Genomic DNA, 19,214 nt, shown 5'->3' on the forward strand with positions numbered 1-19,214 from the left:
AAAGTATCTTTAATAAAGAGAAAAGCACAATTACAATCCTGCAGAGAAATCCCAAACCATATTCTATGCACAATTACAATTAATAGTAGGAACAATAACACTCATTTGATCAGGAACCATGATTACATCAGGGAACCTATTGGAAAAATAATTCCAAATAGCACGTCAATTCCACTACGCTCTCCAAATGTTCTCAAATTCCACATGACATCTTGCTCTCAGAAAATTTTAAGAAAGCAACCACTTCAGAAATATTAACTAAATTGCAATTGCTAAAATATGGCTTTGAGAAATAATGGAGAGGTGAGGCCAGGGAGGGAATTGAAAACAAGAATGTGAATTTTAAAACTGAGAGGTTGCTGGACTGGGAGCAGGGGCGTGATGGGATTTGACGCATGTTTTTTTATTCATTTATGGGATGTGGGCATCGCTGGCCAGGCCAGCATTATTGCCCATCCCTGATTGCCCTTGAGAAGGTGGTGGTGAGCTGCCTTCTTGAACCGCTGCTGTCCATGTGGGGTAGGTACACCCACAGTGCTGTTAGGAAGGGAGTTGCAGGATTTTGACCCAGCGACAGTGAAGGAGCGGCGATATAGTTCCAAGTCAGGATGGTGTGTGACTCTGAGGGGAACTTACAGGTGCTGGTGTTCCCATGAATTTACTGCCCTTGCCCTTCTAGTTGGTAGAGGTCGTGGGTTCGGAAGGTGCTGTCTCAGGAGCCTTGGTGTGTTGCTGCACCATCTTGTAGATGGTACATACTGCTGCCACTGTGCATCGGTGGTGGAGGGAGTCAATGTTTGTAGATGGGGTGCCAATCAAGCGGGCTGCTGTGTCCTGGATGGTGTCGAGCTTCTTGAGTGTTGTTGGAGCTGCACCCATCCAGGCAAGTGGAGAGTATTCCATCACGCTCCTGACTTGTGCCTTGTAGATGGAGGACAGGCTTCGGGGAGTCAGGAGGTGAGTTCTCGCCGCAGGATTCCTAGCCTCTGACCTGCTCTTGTAGCCTTGGTATTTAGAAGGCTACTCCAGTTCAGTTTCTGGCCAATGATAACCCCTAGGATGTTGATAATGGGGGGATTCAGCGACGGTAATGCCATTTAATGTCACGGGGAGATGGTTAGATTCTCTCTTGTTGGAGATGGTCATTGCCTGGCACTTGTGTGGCACAAATGTTACTTGCCACTTATCAGCCCAAACCTGGATATTGTCCAAGTCTTGCTGCATTTCTACACGGACTGCTTCAGTATCTGAGGAGTCACGAATGGTGCTCAACATTGTGCAATCATCAGCGAACATCCCTACTTCTGACCTTATGATTGAAGGAAGGTCATTGATGAAACAGCTGAAGATGGTCGGACCTAGGACACTACCCTGAGGAACTCCTGCAGTGATGTCCTGGAGTTCAGATTATTGACCTCCAACAACCACAACCATCTTCCTTTGCACTAGGCAAGACACCAGCCAGCAGAGGGTTTCCTCCTGATCCCCAATGACCTCAGCTTTGCAAGGGCTCCTTGATGCCATACTCAGTCAAATGCTGCCTTGATGTCAAGGGCAGTCACTCTCACCTCACCTCGAGGCATAGAGTCATACAGCGTAGAAACAGGCCCTTCGGCCCACCACGTTCATGCCGACCATAATGCCTATCTATACTAATCCCACCTGCCTGCATTAATTCCATATCCCTCCGTGCCTTGCTCATTCAAGTACCTGTCCAAATGCCTCTTAAATGTTGCTACTGTTCCTGCCTCCACCACCTCCTCTGGCAGCTCATTCCAGATACCCACTATTCTTTGTATGAAAAATTTACCCCTTTGATCCCCTTTAAACCTCCTCCCTCTCACATTAAATCTAGGCCCTCTAGTTTTAGTCACCCCTAACATGGGAAACTCTGGCTATCTACCCTATCTATGCCTCTCAATTTTATATACCTCTATCATGTCCCCTCTCAGCCTCCTTCGCTCCAGGGAAAACAGACCCAGCCTATCCAATCTCTATGACTCAAGCCCTCCAAACCAGGCAACACCCTTGTGAATCTTTTCTGCACCCTCACCAGCTTAATCACATCGTTCATGTAGTGCGGCAACCAGAACTGCACACAGTACTCCAAATGCAGCCTAACCAACGTTATGTACAAGTGTTAACATGACGTCCCAACTCTTGTACTTAATGCCTCGGCCGATGAAGGCAAGCATGCCATACGCCTTCTTCACCACCCTGTCTGCGTGTGTTGCCACTTTCAGGGAACTATGTACTTGCACCCCAAGGTGTCTCTGCTCAACAACACTCCCCAGGGCCCTGCCATTCACTGTATATGCCCTGCCCTGGTTTAACTTCCCAAAATGCATCACTTCGCGCTTGTCTGCATTAAATTCCATTTACTGTCCATCTGACTGTTCACCGCCTCTGGTCTAGTACACCTACTCAGCATCTATGCTCCAACACTCTGCTCCCTACCTGAAGCTAGAGACCAGTTCTACGAGGAACTCCATAAGATTAGTAGCATCCCAACACCTGCTCCTGCTGGGGGACTTTAATGCCAGGGTTGGGGCCGACCATGACTCATGGCCCTCCTGCCTTGGGTGCTATGGCACTGGTAGGATGAATGAGAATGGTCAGAGACTGCTTGAGTAATGTACCTATCATAACCTCTGCATCACCAACTCATCCTTTCACACTAAACCCTGTCACCAGGTTTCTTGGAGGCACCCAAGATCACGCCGTTGGCACCAGCTGGACCTCATCGTCACAAGGCAAGCCTCTCTAAACAGCGTTCAAATCACACGCAGCTTCCACAGTGAGGACTGCGACAGTGACCACTCCCTGGTGTGCAGCAAGGTTAGCCTCAAACCAAAGAAGCTGCATCACTCCAAGCAGAAGGGCCGCCCGCGCATCAACACTAGCAGAATTTCTCATCCACAGCTGTTACATAAGTTTCTAAATTCACTCGGAAAAGCCCTTCAAAACACTCCCACAAGGGATGCAGAGACCAAGTGGGCCCACATCAGAGACGCCATCTACGACTCAGCAATGACCACCTATGGCAAACGTGTGAAGCAGAATGCAGACTGGTTTCAATCTCACATTGAAGAGCTGGAACCTGTCATAGCCGCTAAGCGCATTGCACTGAACAAGAAAGCCCCCAGCGAGTTAACATCCGTAGCACTTAAAGCAGCCAGAAGCACTGCACAAAAAACAGCCAGGCGCTGCGCAAATGACTACTGGCAACACCTATGCAGTCATATCCAGCTGGCTTCCGACACCGGAAATATCAGAGGAATGTATGATGGCATTAAGAGGGCTTTTGGGCCAACCATCATGAGGATTGCTCCCTCAAATCTAAATCAGGGGACACAATCACTGACCAACACAAGCAAATGGACCGCTGGATGGAACACTACCTAGAACTGTACTCCAGGTAAAATGTTGTCACTGAGACCGCCCTCAATGCAGCCCAGTCTCTACCAGTCATGGATGAGCTGGACGTACAGCCAACAAAATCGGAACTCAGTGATGCCATTGATTCTCTAGCCAGCGTAAAAGCCCCTGTGCAGGACGGCATTACCCCTGAAATCATCAAGAGTGCCAAGCCTGCTATACTTTTAGCACTGTACGAACTGCTTTACCTGTGCTGGGACGAGGGAGCAGTACCACAGCGATGCCAATATCATCACCCTCTATAAGAACAAGGGTGACCGCGGTGACTGCAACAACGACCGTGGAATCTCCCTGCTCAGCATAGTGGGGAAAGTCTTCGCTCGAGTCGCTTTAAACAGGCTCCAGAAGCTGGCCGAGCATGACTCCCCTGAGGCACAGTGTGGCCTTCGAACAGAGAGATCGACCATTGACGTGCTGTTCTCCCTTCGACAGCTACAGGAGAAATGCCGTGAACAACAGATGCCCCTCTACGTTGCTTTCATTGATCTCACCAAAGCCTTTGACCTCGTCAGCAGACGTGGTCTCTTCAGGCTACTAGAAAAGATTGGATGCCCACCAAAGCTACTAATTATCATCACCTCATTCCATGAGGATATGAAAGGCACAATTCAGCAGAGCGGCGCCTCATCAGACCCCTTTCCTATCCTGAGTGGCACGAAACAGGGCTGTGTTCTCGCACTTACACTGTTTTGGATCTTAGTCTCCCTGCTGCTCTCGCATGCGTTCAAGTCTTCAGAGGAAGGAACTTTCCTCCACACAAGATCAGGTGGCAGGTTGTTCAAGCTTGCCCGTCTAAGAGCGAAGACCAAAGTACGGAAAGTCCTCATCAGGGAACTCCTCTTTGCTGACGATGCTGCATTAACATCTCACACTGAAGAGTGTCTGCAGAGACTCATCGACAGGTTTGCGGCTGCCTGCACCGAATTTGGTCTAACCATCAGCCTCAAGAAAACGAACATCATGGGACAGGACGTCACAAATGCCCCATCCATAAATATCGGCGACCACACTCTGGAAGTGGTTCAAGAGTTCACCTACCTAGGCTCAACTATCACCAGTAACCTGTCTCTAGATGCAGAAATCAACAAGCGCATGGGAAAGGCTTCCACTGCTATGTCCAGACTGGCCAAGAGAGTGTGGGAAAAAGGCACACTGACACAGAACACAAAAGTCCAAGTGTATCAAGCGTGTGTCCTCAGAACCTTGTCCTCTGGCAGCGAGGCCTGGACAATGTATGTCAGCCAAGAGCGACGTCTCAATTCATTCCATCTTCGCTGCCTCCGGAGAAACCTTGGCATCAGGTGGCAGGACCGTAACTCCAACATAGAAGTCCTCAAGGCAGCCAACATCCCCAGCTTATACACCCTACTAAGCCAGCGGCGCTTGAGATGGCTTGGCCATGTGAGCCGCATGGAAGATGGCAGGATCCCCAAGGACACATTGTACAGCGAGCTCGTCACTGGTATCAGACCCACCGGCCGTCTTTGTCTCAGCTTTAAAGACGTCTGCAAACGCGACATGAAGTCCTGTGACATTGATCACAAGTCGTGGGAGTCAGTTGCCAGCGTTCGCCAGAGCTGGCGGGCAAACATAAAGGCGGGGCCAAAGCGTGGCGAGTCGAAGAGACTTAGCAGTTGGCAGGAAAAAAGTCAGAAGCGCAAGGAGAGAGCCAACTGCATAACAGCCCCGTCAACCAACGGCACCTGTGCAAGAGTCTGCCAGTCTAGAATTGGCCTTTATAGCCACTCCAGGCACTGCTTCACAAACCACTGACCACCTCCAGGCGCTTACCCATTGTCTCTCGAGACAAGGAGGCCAAAGGAAACAGAAGAAACATCCCCTATACTCCTCGAGGGACTCATTTGATCCCAGCTGCCTTTACCTGACATATGCTTCCTTCTTTCTCCTGACCAGACCCTCAATATCCCTCGTCAACCAAGGTTCCCTAAACTTGCCAGCCTTGCCCTTCCATCTAACAGGAACATGCCAGCCCTGAACTCTTCCCATCTCACTTTTAAAAGCCAGACGTCCCTTTACCTGTAAACAGCCTCTCTCATTCAACTTTTGAGAGTCTCTGTCTGATGCCATCGAAATTAGCTTTTCCCCAATTTCGGACTTCAACCTGAGGACCAGTCCTATCCTTTTCCATAACTATCTTGAAGCTAAGAGTTATGGTCACTGGTCCCAAAGTGCTCCCCAACTCACACATCAACCACCTGCCCAGCCTCACTTCCTAAGAGGAGGTCAAGTGTAGCCGCTTCTCTAGTAGGGCCATCCACATACTGCTTCAGAAAACTATCCTGGACACACTTAACAAATTCTTCCCCATCTGATCCCTTAGCACTAAGGCAGTGCCAGTCAATATTAGGGAAGTTAAAATCACCTATTACAACCCTATATTTCCTACACCTATCTGTGATTTCCCTACATATATGCTACTCCACTTCCCTCTGACTATTGGGGGCCGATAGTATAACCCCACGAAAGTGATCACCCCTTTCTTATTTCCAAATTCTCCCCATATGGCCTCGCTGGACACGCCCCCCGGGATATCCTCTTTAAGTGCTGCCATGATGTCCTCCCTAATCAATAGTGCAACTCCCCCTCCTCTCTTACCTCCAACTCTGTCACGCTGGAAGCATTGGTACCCCGGAACATTGAGCTGCCAGTTCTGCCATCTCTCAAGCATGTTTCTGTAATAGCTATAAGACAATCCCATGTACCGATCCATGCTCTTGAGTTCATCTGCCTTACCTCAAAGGCTTCTTGCATTAAAGTAAATGCAGTTTAGCCTACCAGTCCTTCCACGCTCCCTGTCCTGTCCCTGCCCAGCCTGCCTACTGGACTTGCTTGCTTTAACCTCTGCATTTGCCTCAACTATCTCATCGGAGTGACTACTTTGGGTCCCACCCCCCGGCCAGACTAGTTTAAACCCTCCCGAGAAGTACTAGCAAACCTCCCCTTCTAGTTCGGATGCAACCCGTCCCTCTTGTACAGGTCACCTCTGCACCAGAAGAGATCCCAATGCTCCAAGTAGCTGAAGCCCTCCTGCCTACACCAGCTCATCAGCCAAGCATTCATTTGCCTTATCCTCCTATTCCTCCCCTACTGGCGCAGGGAATAATCCTGAGATTACAACCCTAGAGGTCCTGCTTTTTAACCTTCTGCCTAACTCCCTATATTCACTTTGCAGAACCTCATCTCTCTTCCTGCCTAGGTTATATAGCACCAATATGGACCACGACCTCAGGCTGCTCACCCTCCCCTTTCAGAATGTCCTGCAGCTGCTCAGAGACATCCTTGACCCCAGCACCAGGGAGGCAACATATCATCCTGGAGTCTCGTTTGCGGCCACAGAAACGCCTATCTGCACCCCTTATGATAGAATCCCCCATCAAAGAACAAAGAACAGTACAGCACAGGAACAGGCCATTCGGCCCTCCAAGCCTGCGCCGATCTTGATGCCTGTCTAAACTAAAACCTTCTGCACTTCTGGGGGCCGTATCACTCTATTCCCATCCTATTCATGTATTTGTCAAGATGCCTCTTAAACATCACTATCATACCTGCTTTCATCACCTCCCCTGGCAGCAAGTTCCAGGCACTCACCACCCTCTGTGTAAAGAACTTGCCTTGCACATCCCCTCTAATCTTTGCCCCTCGCACCTTAAACCTATGTCCCCTAGTAACTCACTCTTCCAATCTGGGAAAAAGCTTCTGACTATCCACTCTGTCCATGCCACTCATAACTTTGTAAATCTCTATCATGTCGCCCCTCTACCTCCGTCATTCCAGTGAAAACAATCAGAGTTTATCCAGCCTCTCCTCATAGCCAATGACCTCCAGACCAGGCAACATCCTGGTAAACCTCCTCTGTACCCTCTCCAAAGCCTCCACGTCCTTCTGGTAGTGTGGCGACCAGAATTGCACGCAATATTCCAAGTGTGGCCTAACTAAGGTTCTGTACAGCTGTATCACTATAGCTTTTTCCTCCCCTGCTGTGCAGCACCTGTGGAAGAGTCTGTCACTCTAGAATTGGCCTTTATAGCCACTCCAGGCACTGCTCCACAAACCACTGACCACCTCCAGGTGCTTACCCATTGTCTCTCGAAACAAGGAGGCCAAAGAAGTAGTAAGAAGTGTGCAGCAGAGCCCTCCATGGTGCCACAAACTTGGCTGTTGCTGCTTTCCCCTGGGAGGTCATCCCCCCAACAGTATCCAAAGAAGTATATCTGTTTGAGAGGGGGATGGCCACTGGGGACTCCTGCACTATCTGCTTGTGCCTACTATTCCATCTGGTGGTCACCCATCCCTTTTCTGCCTGTCCAGCCATTACCTGCGGTGTGACCACCTCACTAAACGTGCCATCAACGATGTCCTTAGCATTGCGGATGTTCCACAGTGAATCCACACAAAGCTCCAGCTCCATAATGCCGGTAGCCAGTAGCTACAGATGGATACACTTCCTGCACACATGGTCGTCAGGGACAATGGAAGCATCCCCCGATTTCCCACATAGCACAGGAAGAGCATATCACCGGTGCGAGCTCTCCTGTCATGATTTACCCTTAGTTACTCCCTGAATTAAAAAAATACTAATTACACTAGGGGCCTTGTTCTACCCACTCCAATCTAAAGTCCTTAATAAGCTACACTGAATTAAAAAAAACACTTTAGTAGTACTCACCTTATCACCAGGGTTTTTTTTCAACAAAGAAAAAACTTTCCCCTTAGTTTTTAAAGATATTTAAATGCACTAACAGCAGTGACTCACCAACTAATCACCTTGCAGCTCTCCTCTGATGTCACTGTTGGCTTTCTTTTTCAAAACTCCGGCACGCTGGAAGAGCTCCTCTCTGCTCTGCTCCCAGATGGTAAGAGACTGGGCCTCGATCCTTGGGGTCAATTTATAGGCTCCGCTCTCGGCCTTCTCCACACAGGTCCGCTCCACACCGCTATGCTCCCGGAAGGTAAGAGCTCTTCCATGTTTGGACCAAGGCTGTAATGAGGTCAGGAGCTGAGTGGCCCTCACGGAACCCAAAAGTTAGGATACAAGTAGCAGAGTTTTGGATAAGCTCAAGCTTACAGAGGGTGTAAGATGGGAGGCCAGCTCGAAAGGCACTGGAATAGTCAAGTCTACAGGTAGCAAACACATAGATGAAGGTTTCAGCAGCAAATGAGCTGAAGCAGGGGTGGAATTGGAAGTAGTAAGCCTTAACAATAGAGCAGATGTGTGATTGGAAACTCATCTCAGAGTGCATATGACAGATATCAGGTTGATAATACAAGTGAGAACCAAGCTGAATACAGAAAGTTCAGAGGGAAAGTGGAAAAAGGCAGCCAATATCAAAGGGAGTCCAAAAGTATTCCATAGGCCGATAAATAGAAAAAGCGTGGGTAGAGGAGGAGTATGGCTGATTAAGCACCAAAAAGGGGACTGAAATATGGAGGCAGGGCATTGCTGAGGTATTAAATGAGTACTTCGCATTTTCCATTACCAAGGAAGAAATGGCTGCCAAAGTCATAGTGAAAGAGGACTGGATGGGCTAAAAATTGATAAACCAATTTGTTTGCAATCTTGGTGTCATATTCAACCCCATGAGCTTTCAACCACAAAACTTCACCATCACCAAGATGCCTATTTCCACCTCTGTAACACTGCCAACTTCACCCGTCTCAGCTCATCTGTTGCTGAAATCCTCATTCATGCCTTTGATACCTCTGGACTCGACCTTTCCAAAGCCACCTGGCTAGTCTTCCATGTTCTACCCTCCGTAAATCTGAGGTCATTTAAAACTGTTGCCCGTGTCTTAACTCACACGAAGTCCCGTTCACTTATCAGCCCCGTGATCGCTGACCTACGTTGGCTCCCGGTCAAGCAACATCTTGATTTTAAAATTTTCATCCTTGTTTTCAAATCCCTCCAAGGCCTTCCCCAGACTTTTTGTCTCCAACTAACCTTCACTACAATGGGTGTGCGAACAACCCTCATATCCTCAAAATGGGGACATCAAAAGGTCATCGTACAGCCCAGCAAGAACTGAAACCTAAAGTCACAGGGACAAAACTAACAATTGTAAGTTCACCTTAAAAGGTAATGATTTTGTGGAACAATGGAGATCTTGCCAGTACAGAACTTCAGATATCAAGATCAGGCTGGTCCCTCCTCAGCTACACAGAAAACATCTAAAGCCATCTTGAATTCTAGAAAGGCTGAGAGAGAGAGAGAACAGGAGAGAGAGAGAGAATTAGTTCCAGCTAACACAGCTGAACCCTGCTGAGACAAATTGGAAGCCAGCTATAGCAGAGACAAGAGAGTGCCTTTATAAAAACTACTCTGCTACCTGTGAGAAATGAACTAAGCCATCAGCACAGTCTTCAACCAAAGTGGACTACTGCCAGAAGGCTGCAACAGCCCAGCAATTACAAGATAACCAACAACCAGGCCTTCAACTGTAAAATTTATCTTGAGGGGTTTTCACTGAAACAACACCATGAGCTCTTGCCCTTGACCTTCTATCGATCTTCTCGAGAGTGGGTGTGTGTAAGTGTGGCACTGCAAACATTTCGGGGAATGAATATAGTTTATTAAATAGTTAACCTTCTGTTTTAAACCTATAAGAAAGCCTGTTCCTGTCTGTTTATTTGGCAAGTAAAGCACAGGAGTTGAAACACTATTAACACAAAAACACTGTCTGTGGTCAGTTGGAAGGTGAACAGTGGAAATCAGCTACGCCATTACCGACTTGTCCATAACAATATGCTGGCTTCACTATATCCTGTAAACCAAGGGATTGGGTGAGACATTGAGTTACAGCACTGTTCATTCACCTTTGAAACCCATGTTCAAATCTAGCATAGACTATCAGCATGGAAGTCTACATTCCTGAACACCTGTAACACGCTAAATATGATTTTAGACCATCTCAACATAGTTTCCCAGTAGTTACAAATCTAATGGCATAGAATTGAAACATTATTCAGTAGCAGTTAGAAAATTTCTTCAAGTTCCACAAGGATGGCCGCTTTGGGAAAATAAGGTATTACTATTTGTTTTTTTTTCTGGAGGGAGCTGGGTTGCTTTTCTGAGGTTGTTAAGTCAAATTTTCAGGCTGAAGCTCCTGCTGCAACTGACCTTGGATTGCTTCAGCTAAAATCAGTGTCATAAGGCACTATTATAAAATATTGCATTTCTGTAGTTTCTTACAAAGAGAAATACCAAAATATATGGTATCAGGTAGGTAACAAATCTTCATTGTGTTGGCTACTACTGTACTGCTACAATGATTAAAGGCTACAAAATCCAAGCCATAAAAGATAAATTACCTACTTTGCAGGATCTTCATTCTCTGAATTATACATATCCTCCATACATAGGAGCATAATCTAGTTTAACCATATAAACACCCACATAAGTTGCCATGATATTACACAATGGTGATGCCACATGTTGTCTCTACTCCTAAATTGTATAAAATTACAGGTGCTGTGCAATTGTACAATCTTGTTCTGACCTGAAGCTGAACTGGAACTAATTATTTAAGATAGAAAGCACAGCCCTGTAAGGTTTGAGGGACTGGTAGGATTGTAATGTGTGGAGAATGCCTACCAATCAAATAATGAATATGACCCTACAAAATAATGCATTCTTTTTCTACAATATGCAACTTAAAGTAGTATACTTGAGAGAGGGAGGCAAAGGAGCCATAATATCAATTGACAAATGTAGTGTCTGTCAAGTGCTGCAGTTAAAACTTGATAGAGATGGCATCCTCTTTGGAAACTGGTAGTATTTGGCTATCTGATACTTAGTCAACAGTTTGCATCAAAGGAGCTGAGTTGTTGTCAAATCTCATGATATTGTTCTGAAAGAGAGAGATAATGTAGCATGCTGCAAGCATTTACTTCATGGTAGTATTTAGTTCTGACTTATTTGATAGAGAATAAAACGATGGAACAATTTCTTTCCTTAAATACAATTGGTGAGCGACCATGTCAGAATGCCAAGTCAATTTGACTGATTTACAATAAGGGAGCGAAGTTCACAACTCTGAGCCAAAACCAAAAATAGCATTTAGTTTTCTGTGCAAGAATCTAAACAAACACTTTTGAAGAAGTCCAAATTATGGGCTGATTTAACTGTGGATAGGTAAAGGCTTAACAGGGCACAACTTTCAAAATACGATTCAAGCAAGTTGGCCATGAAAGGCAAACTGCTGCAACATGGAAACAAATAGACTGGAATTTTAAGCTGATGTCAAAAGAGTGTTGGAGAACATTCAGGAAAACACAAGTAACAGGACTAACTGACTTAGAAGATTGCCATTGCACAAACTATTTTCATTTTATGCTGCAAGCTCTATTCGTGGAAGCCCTGAGGGAGCTAAGGACATTTATCATGGAAACTGCAATCCATACAGGCCTTTGCATCTAAAAAAAGGAAACTACAGTCTCCAGACCGACTTTGTCTCTGATTGAACAGAGATAGGAACTGCTGGTTGGCCCAAGGGACAATCAGGCCGCTATCTAGACATGCCCAACTCCTGAAAATATATATCCTCAACTACCTCAAGGTAGACCTTCTGCTCACATAGGTAAACTGTGAGATGACAGAGTCTACCCGCCTCTATGCTAAGAGTATTTTAAACTTCCAAGTTTATTGGGATCTACTACATCTTCTGAATGGTTATGAAACCCAAACTATTGAGTATCTACCTTGCTGCTAAGCTGACACATCAGTTTCAGGGCTCTGCTGAGCCATCTGTCCAAATAAGCATGGAGTTGGTATATTTGGAGATGCATGGCAACAACTGATAGTAAAACCCTTGGGTGCTGAGGAGACTGAAGGAAAGTCATCTTTGTGCCAAAAGCTTTACCCCTCAAAACAGAACCTGAGAAACTTCTGATATTTCCAAATGACAACAGCAACTATCCATTCTTTGGTCTTTGACAGCCAACCAGTTGCCAGGGTACACTAATTGGATAACTTGTGGAATTATAACCATCTTGAATTTCTCCTGCTTAAGGAAGTGTTTTTGGAACCATAGATCTAGTATCTTTTTGGAAACCACAATATACCTGGGAGTAAGAAAATAGTTCTCTCCCAATCTTCATAAAGCCTATTGCCCCTGATGTTCATTCATCTCAGCTGGCAACACTGTTTGTGAAAAGAGCTCACAGGTGGCCCAGTCTACCACCCAATGGAAGGTGTTTGTGAAATGGAGTAGGTAATCTTCATGGTATTGAGATTTCCAGAGGTTCAACAAGACCAAAGAAAGTCTATCAGGAAAAAGTGAATTGGATCAAAGGCACAGTTAATAGGAGTCCATCTTTGCACAGCCTACCTGCAATGATATAATGTTTTATAGCAAATGGTTTTCCCTAGAATCTATCAAGCTAGGTTATACCTCTAAGGATGCAGAATTAAGATTTTTTTATTGCATTTATTCTATTGGCTAGACTAGCAATAACAAACACCCATTTAGCATGAATTACTTTCCACATAATGAGATACCGTATTCTTTAATATTTCTAACATTAGTAAACCTTAAAAGAAAACATTCACTATAGAGTTTTTGGGGATATAAAATTGTTCCTAGTATTCTTCTCTCTTTCCTGTCACAAAAGTAACAGATGGTTTCAGATACTGGACGCTCTCCAGTGTTGCTTCCAAGTGGCTCTTCATGTGAGAGATTAATTTTATTTCATGTGACAGTGGCTAAAAAATCATGGAGGACATCAGCCAAGCCCAATCCTGTCCACCCCCTGGATAGGGATCAGAAACAGTTTTATGGCTGAATTATTTTTTTTTTTTTTAAAAACCTATCCAGAATGTGGTCAATTTTAGCAACCCAAAACAATGAAGGAACTAAGATTAGCCACTGACCCATTGGGAGATCTCAATTCTAAAGTTACCTTATAAATTTGTGTTTATATAGGGATTTGCAGTATTGTCTAAATCTTTGAAAACATTTGCTGGGTCAAACTCTTGACAGTCCCTACCCATCAGCATTGTGGGAGTACCTTCACTACATTGACTCCAGCGGTTCAAGAAGGTGGCTCACTTTCTGAAGAACTCATCCCAAAATTGAGCAAAAAAATCCTCACTTAGATGCATTTCTTTTTGAAGGCCAGATGATTCTGTATTTTAATATAACTTATAAAGAAAATTGAGCATTGCTGAAAATAGAGACATGCTGTCAAAGCTTTTCATCTTGCACTCATCAGGACAATCCACAAGAATACTAATGTAAGGGAAAACAACAACTTTATACTGTATGAGAAGAGAATGCTGATTGGTTGGCAAGTGAACTCTGATTGGTAGCGGCGTTGCCATGGAGAATGCACCAGTTTACGGTGACAGAGTTAACTGCCAAGCTTTGTTTGAAATTTAAACCAGTCAGCTTGACTGACTGGTCAAGGCATTGCCCTGAGGAATGAATCAGTGAATGGCTGTCACTTATTTTGTTTGCAAACAGAAAGAACATGTGCAAACATTGTGCCTGTTTCAGCTAAACAAAACAAGTAATAGCCATTCGCTGGTTCAATCCTCAGGGCAATGCCTTGACCAGAGTCAAGCTATCTGGTTTAAATTTCAAGCAAAGCTTGGCAGTTAACTCTCAGTCACCATAAACTGGTGCATTCTCCATGGCAACGCCTTGACCAGAGTTCACTTGCCAACCAATCAGCACTCTCTTCTCAGTGTGAAGTTGTTTTCCCTTACATTGGTATTCTTGTGGATTGTCCTGATGAGTGCAAGACGAAAAGCTTCAACAACATCTCTATTTTCAGCAATACTCAAGTTCTGTACTACCAAACAACAAAAAGAAAATTGTTTAATGAAATTGCCTTACGATACTGAGTTGTGATTCTGTTCTCTTCTTATACTACCTCTTAATCCCTGCAATTTCCTTCCATGACTACTGGTCCCTTCAGACATACTAATTTATTACTGGAGCAGTACAAATACCCATGAGAACTCAAGGAGGAATAATCTGAAAAAGGACAGCAGTCCATTTAAAAGCAAATTTACAAAATAGCTTAAATAGAATATATAAAAATTACTATACAGTTCAAATAAGTTTTTTTATACAGAATATAAACTCTGGTCCAAAATTATATGCTAGATTTTAAACTAGACTGTTAAGACTTTAGCGTGAGGACCTTATTACAAAGACAAGGTGTTCATTTTTAAATAATTAAAATTTAAAGATACTCACAGAAAGGAATGTCTCAATGTTCTCATGAATGAAGGAGGCAACATCCTGCCAGTCTAAGATGTCTCCGAGCCAACTATTTTGTCGATTAGTAGCCAATTTGTGACCTTTATGTCTTCCAGAATGAGTTACATTCTAACCAATGAAGAAAAAATGTAAAAGGAAATGGACATAGTGTGGGTCATGACCAACCTTTTGCATTGTTCATTAACTTCAACTTTGACACAACATCCCAAAAGAGCAGTGGAAAAGCTATAATATGATACAAACTTCCAAAACATCTGACAAAGGTCCATTCACAATTTTGCATTCCGAAAAGAAATTGGCTGAAGGACAAGATCTGATAGAGGAATGATGTCCAGGTTGGAGAGGTGCTGAGCAGAGGATCCCAGAAACGGGAGTCCAAGTGGTCGGGGGAGTAGGAAGGAGAGAGGTAAGGAGGGAGGAAACATCAACAGACAGTGAAGCAGAAAATGAGGGACAGAGGTATGGAGAGAGAGAGAATAGAGATAGAGCAAGTCAGAAAGGGCAATATAGAGAAAGTAATCTCCAGCGTAGCAGAGTACTGCCCAATTGTTATTTTATTTTGTTGGCCATCTACAAAAGAGCCAAACCTGTTTCAGCTAATTAGATTCACTGGATTTACATTGTATGAGTATTTAGCAATGTTTTTCTCTTTAGAATTTGAGACCATTTTTCACATTTCAACACTCACCTTCACAAACCAATTGTGATACAATCTGTCCCACAGCTCCAGCACTTGCTTCTCTATAACTGCTGTGTTGTTCATCTTGTCTCCTAACATCTTATGAAGCTGAACAAACACAAAATTACCCATCAGCATAGAGTGAAATGTTGAAAGTAAAGAGAAACCTAGAATCAAGAATTTACCTATAACTTTTCACATAACATTCCTGGGCGCTTTAGCAGTGATCAGAGGACACCCATGACATGAAGTGGGAGAAAAGTTACATAAAGCAACCAAAAGTATGATCAAAGAGGAATTTTCAGGAAGTTTTGAAAGGCGATAGAGACACATACACACAAAGCAAGGGAAATATTGGGAGAATTCACCAAATGTAGAGCAATGGAGACTAAATGATGGAGCAGTGGGAGAGGGCAGACAAAACGCCAGATTCAGGAAAACAAAGAATGCTTGCTGGTATAAAAACAGAAAATGCTGGAAATACTCAGCAGGTCAGGCACCATCTGTGGAGAGAGAGAGAAGCAGAGTTAACGTTTCAGGTCTGTGAAAGGTCACAGATGCTTGCTTGCCCTGCTGAGTATTCCCAGCGCTTTCTGTTTTTATTTCAGATTTCCAGCAACTGCAGAATTTTGCTTTTATTTTGTTGCTTGCTGGTAGTTCGGGCTGGAGGAGCATATAAATGTTAAATGTGCAAGGCTTTTTAAGGCAGATAGCTAATAAAGATGTTTTCTCAGTTTGTTCAGTGCAACTAGAGATGCTTCAGAGATTCAAGATACCCCTGCAAGAATTAAAATCCATCACCTCATCCATCATGACTCATTTTCTCACTCTTTCAAAAAAGAGGATTTAAAAATTCTCATCCTTATTGTCAAATCCTTTCATGGACTCGCCTCTCCCTATCTCTGTAATCTCCTCAGCCCCACAATCTTCCAAGATATCGGCACTCCTTTAATTCTGGCCTCTTGTGCATCCTTAATTTTAATTGTGCCACCACTGGTGGCAGCACCTTCAGTTGCCTCGGCCGCAAGCTTTGGAATACCCTCCCTACACCTCTCTGCCTCATTTTCCTCCTTTAAGACACTCCTTAAAACCTTTCTCTTGGACCAAGCTTTTGGTCATCTGACCTAATATCTCCTTTGTGGCTTGGTGTCGTACTTCATTTTATAATGCCCGTGAAGCAGTTTAGGACGTTTTATTATGTTAAATATAAGTTGTTCTTCTGAAGTATGTAGGGGGAAAAGCTCTCAAAAACTACAAGGACTTCCAACTCCTGATAATTCCTTCAATAAATGGTTCCAAGTGGCTTTAATATCTTATGTAATGTCAAAACTTAAAATCTGCTTAAAAAGACATCACATACAAGGCTATTTTGCTAACACCGTTTTTTCCACAGCTAGTTACTCATCACTAACTTGTACTGTAATAATACCATCTTTGTCGATCACATGGAGCACACTGCTCCGAAACTAGAATGCTGGCAGATACAAACAGAGAATGACCTAGACTGGTACTCGAGGAACAGTAGGAGGTAGGAGGAAAGGGGGGGGGGGGGGGGAACGGAGAGAGGGACGGAGGGAGTTATACCTATATACTGCAAATTTTAATACAGCCTTTGCACACAGGAATTGCTGAGCTATCTAAGAGTTTGGTCCATCTAACTATTGTATGCTTTTGCTGTTTACCTAATCTTTATACCTGGACTTTGCTCTGGTTACAAAACAAATTAGTGATGAAATTTCTTTCCCCCTGGTTTTCAATCAGAAAAGCAAGGTGTGTTTGTTGGTACTTAGGGCTGGAGTAGAAAAAAGTTAAACATGCACCACTTTTTAAGCCAGATGGCCAAGATTTCTTTTTCAGTTCTTCCCGTGCAATTAGAGGAAATCCTCCATAGAGCCACAATCTGTCCTCAAGAATTAAGGTCCGACTCCTCAACCACCATGACCCATTTGCTCACCCTTCCAAATTAGAGAACTCCTGAAAGCTGTGGGGGAGGAAATCACAAATTTCCAAGGAGTCTCCCAACTCCTAATCAGTCCTATTAGCCATGTTAACAGTGCTTGGGTACCTTGAAATGTTCATGAGATGCAAGAGACTGCTTCAGGCATTTTCATTTGGATTCATCTATGACAATGAAGATGCTTAATCAAGACAGTAATCAAAGTATCTTTATACTTGGGCCACGTCACTCAACTTGTCAGCTATTTCTCTTTGTTGGGTAAGTTAGGGTATGTGGAGAATAAAGGTGTTTAGGAAAATGAAGATATGGAGAAAGTAAAAATTGATCCAACACACGTTAAGGAAGTCCATGTAACTATAAGACTTGGGTGCCATATTATACTCTTCAGCAGATCGAACTGTTCATTAGTCTCTAGGTCAACTAAATAAAAATCAAATGCCCATTATAAGAATTAATGGTAATACTGCTCTGTATCATAGTATGTTAAAATAAGCAAAAACAAAATGCTATCAGAGGGTGAGACGGTGGTTTAGTGGTAATGTCACTGGACTACTAATCCAAAGGCCCAGGATAATGTCCTAGGGTTCACGAATGCCTTTTAGAGAAGGAAATCTGCTATCCTTACCTGGTCTGGCTTACATGTAACTCCAGACCCACAGCAATGTGGCTGACTCTTAACTTCCCTCTGAAATGGCTGAGCAAGCCACTCAGTTGTCATGGTCAAATAGGAATGGTCAACAAATACTGGCCTTGCCAATGACACCCACACTCCATGAAATAATAAAAAAAAAGATATTAAATGTTAAAATTCTAGCCTTTACCTTGTGGGTTATCCACTCTCTTCCATACTGGTACACATTATTGGCAGCAGAATTCAGTGCCTTCTGGATTACCTGGGCCTCAGGAAGCCAGCTGAAACAATACAAGGCAGCAAAAATTGATGTGAAAATTGGAGCAGAGATGATGAAACTAAACACATAAAAAGAAAACGACACTTCATTGAGAACTATTACCCAAAGTAAGGCAAGTGTCCACTCACCAATTTTGTACTCTGAAAATTATATATCCTAGTCAGATAATAAAATAGCATTAAGAGTTAACATTTAAAACCTTTTTAAATTACTTGTTAACTATCTTATCACTAGTTGGCCTGCACTTACTTTAGTTAGGCAACATACCCCCAAAACAAAGCTTTACCTCATCTATTACCCATTCCCTTCCTCTTAAACAATATGTATGAAGATATACATAGAAAGAACAAGGAAACAGGTTATTTGGCCCACATAGTCGCTGTTGGCATTTACCATCCACCTGAGCAAATAGTACGAATCACATTTACCCACCCTGCTCCCATATCCGAACAACCTCTTTTCCTTCATCCAACTACTCAATTAATCTTAAATGTTGATTATAGTTCCTAACCACAAACCTAGAAGCACATTTTCACAGCCTCACAATTGTACGAGAAGTTTCTCCTATACTCTATTCTAATTTGCATTTAACTTTGTATCTCTGGACCTTGTTCCCAACTACTGAACTACTGGAAACAGCCAGCTTCTATCAACCCTGCCCCATCTACTCAATTTTAAATACTTTTATTATATTTGTCTGCTCCAACAAAAACAATTGAATTTTTCAGGCCTTTCTTCCTACTTACATTTTCTTATACTATGCCACATCCTAATGAATTGGAGTTGTACCCTCTCTGAAGGTTTAATATCCTTCCTATAGCATGCAGCACAATACTGGAATACAACACAAGGAAGTTATGGTGAACCTTTAGAAAACATTGGTCCAGCCTGAATTGGAGTATTGTGTCCAATTCTGGACACCACACTTTGGGAAGGATGTGAAGGCATTGAAAAGAGTGCAGAAAAGATTCACAAGAATGGCTCAG

At 43.8% G+C, this 19,214-nt stretch overlaps 1 protein-coding gene across 1 annotated transcript in view; it reads right to left on the reverse strand.

The window, feature by feature from the left end:
- tmem245 (transmembrane protein 245) overlaps positions 1-19,214 on the reverse strand; it is a 238,093-nt gene that overhangs the window by 90,269 nt on the left and 128,610 nt on the right. Inside the window, exons 8-10 of the mRNA XM_068053069.1 lie at positions 18,139-18,229; positions 15,370-15,468; positions 14,658-14,789 (exon numbers count right to left, since the gene is read on the reverse strand). Coding sequence (XP_067909170.1) covers positions 14,658-14,789; positions 15,370-15,468; positions 18,139-18,229 — 322 coding nt within the window. The remainder of the gene's footprint in view (positions 1-14,657; positions 14,790-15,369; positions 15,469-18,138; positions 18,230-19,214) is intronic.

The sequence above is a fragment of the Heterodontus francisci genome, chromosome 2, assembly GCF_036365525.1.
Source record: "Heterodontus francisci isolate sHetFra1 chromosome 2, sHetFra1.hap1, whole genome shotgun sequence".
Lineage (NCBI taxonomy): Eukaryota > Metazoa > Chordata > Chondrichthyes > Heterodontiformes > Heterodontidae > Heterodontus > Heterodontus francisci.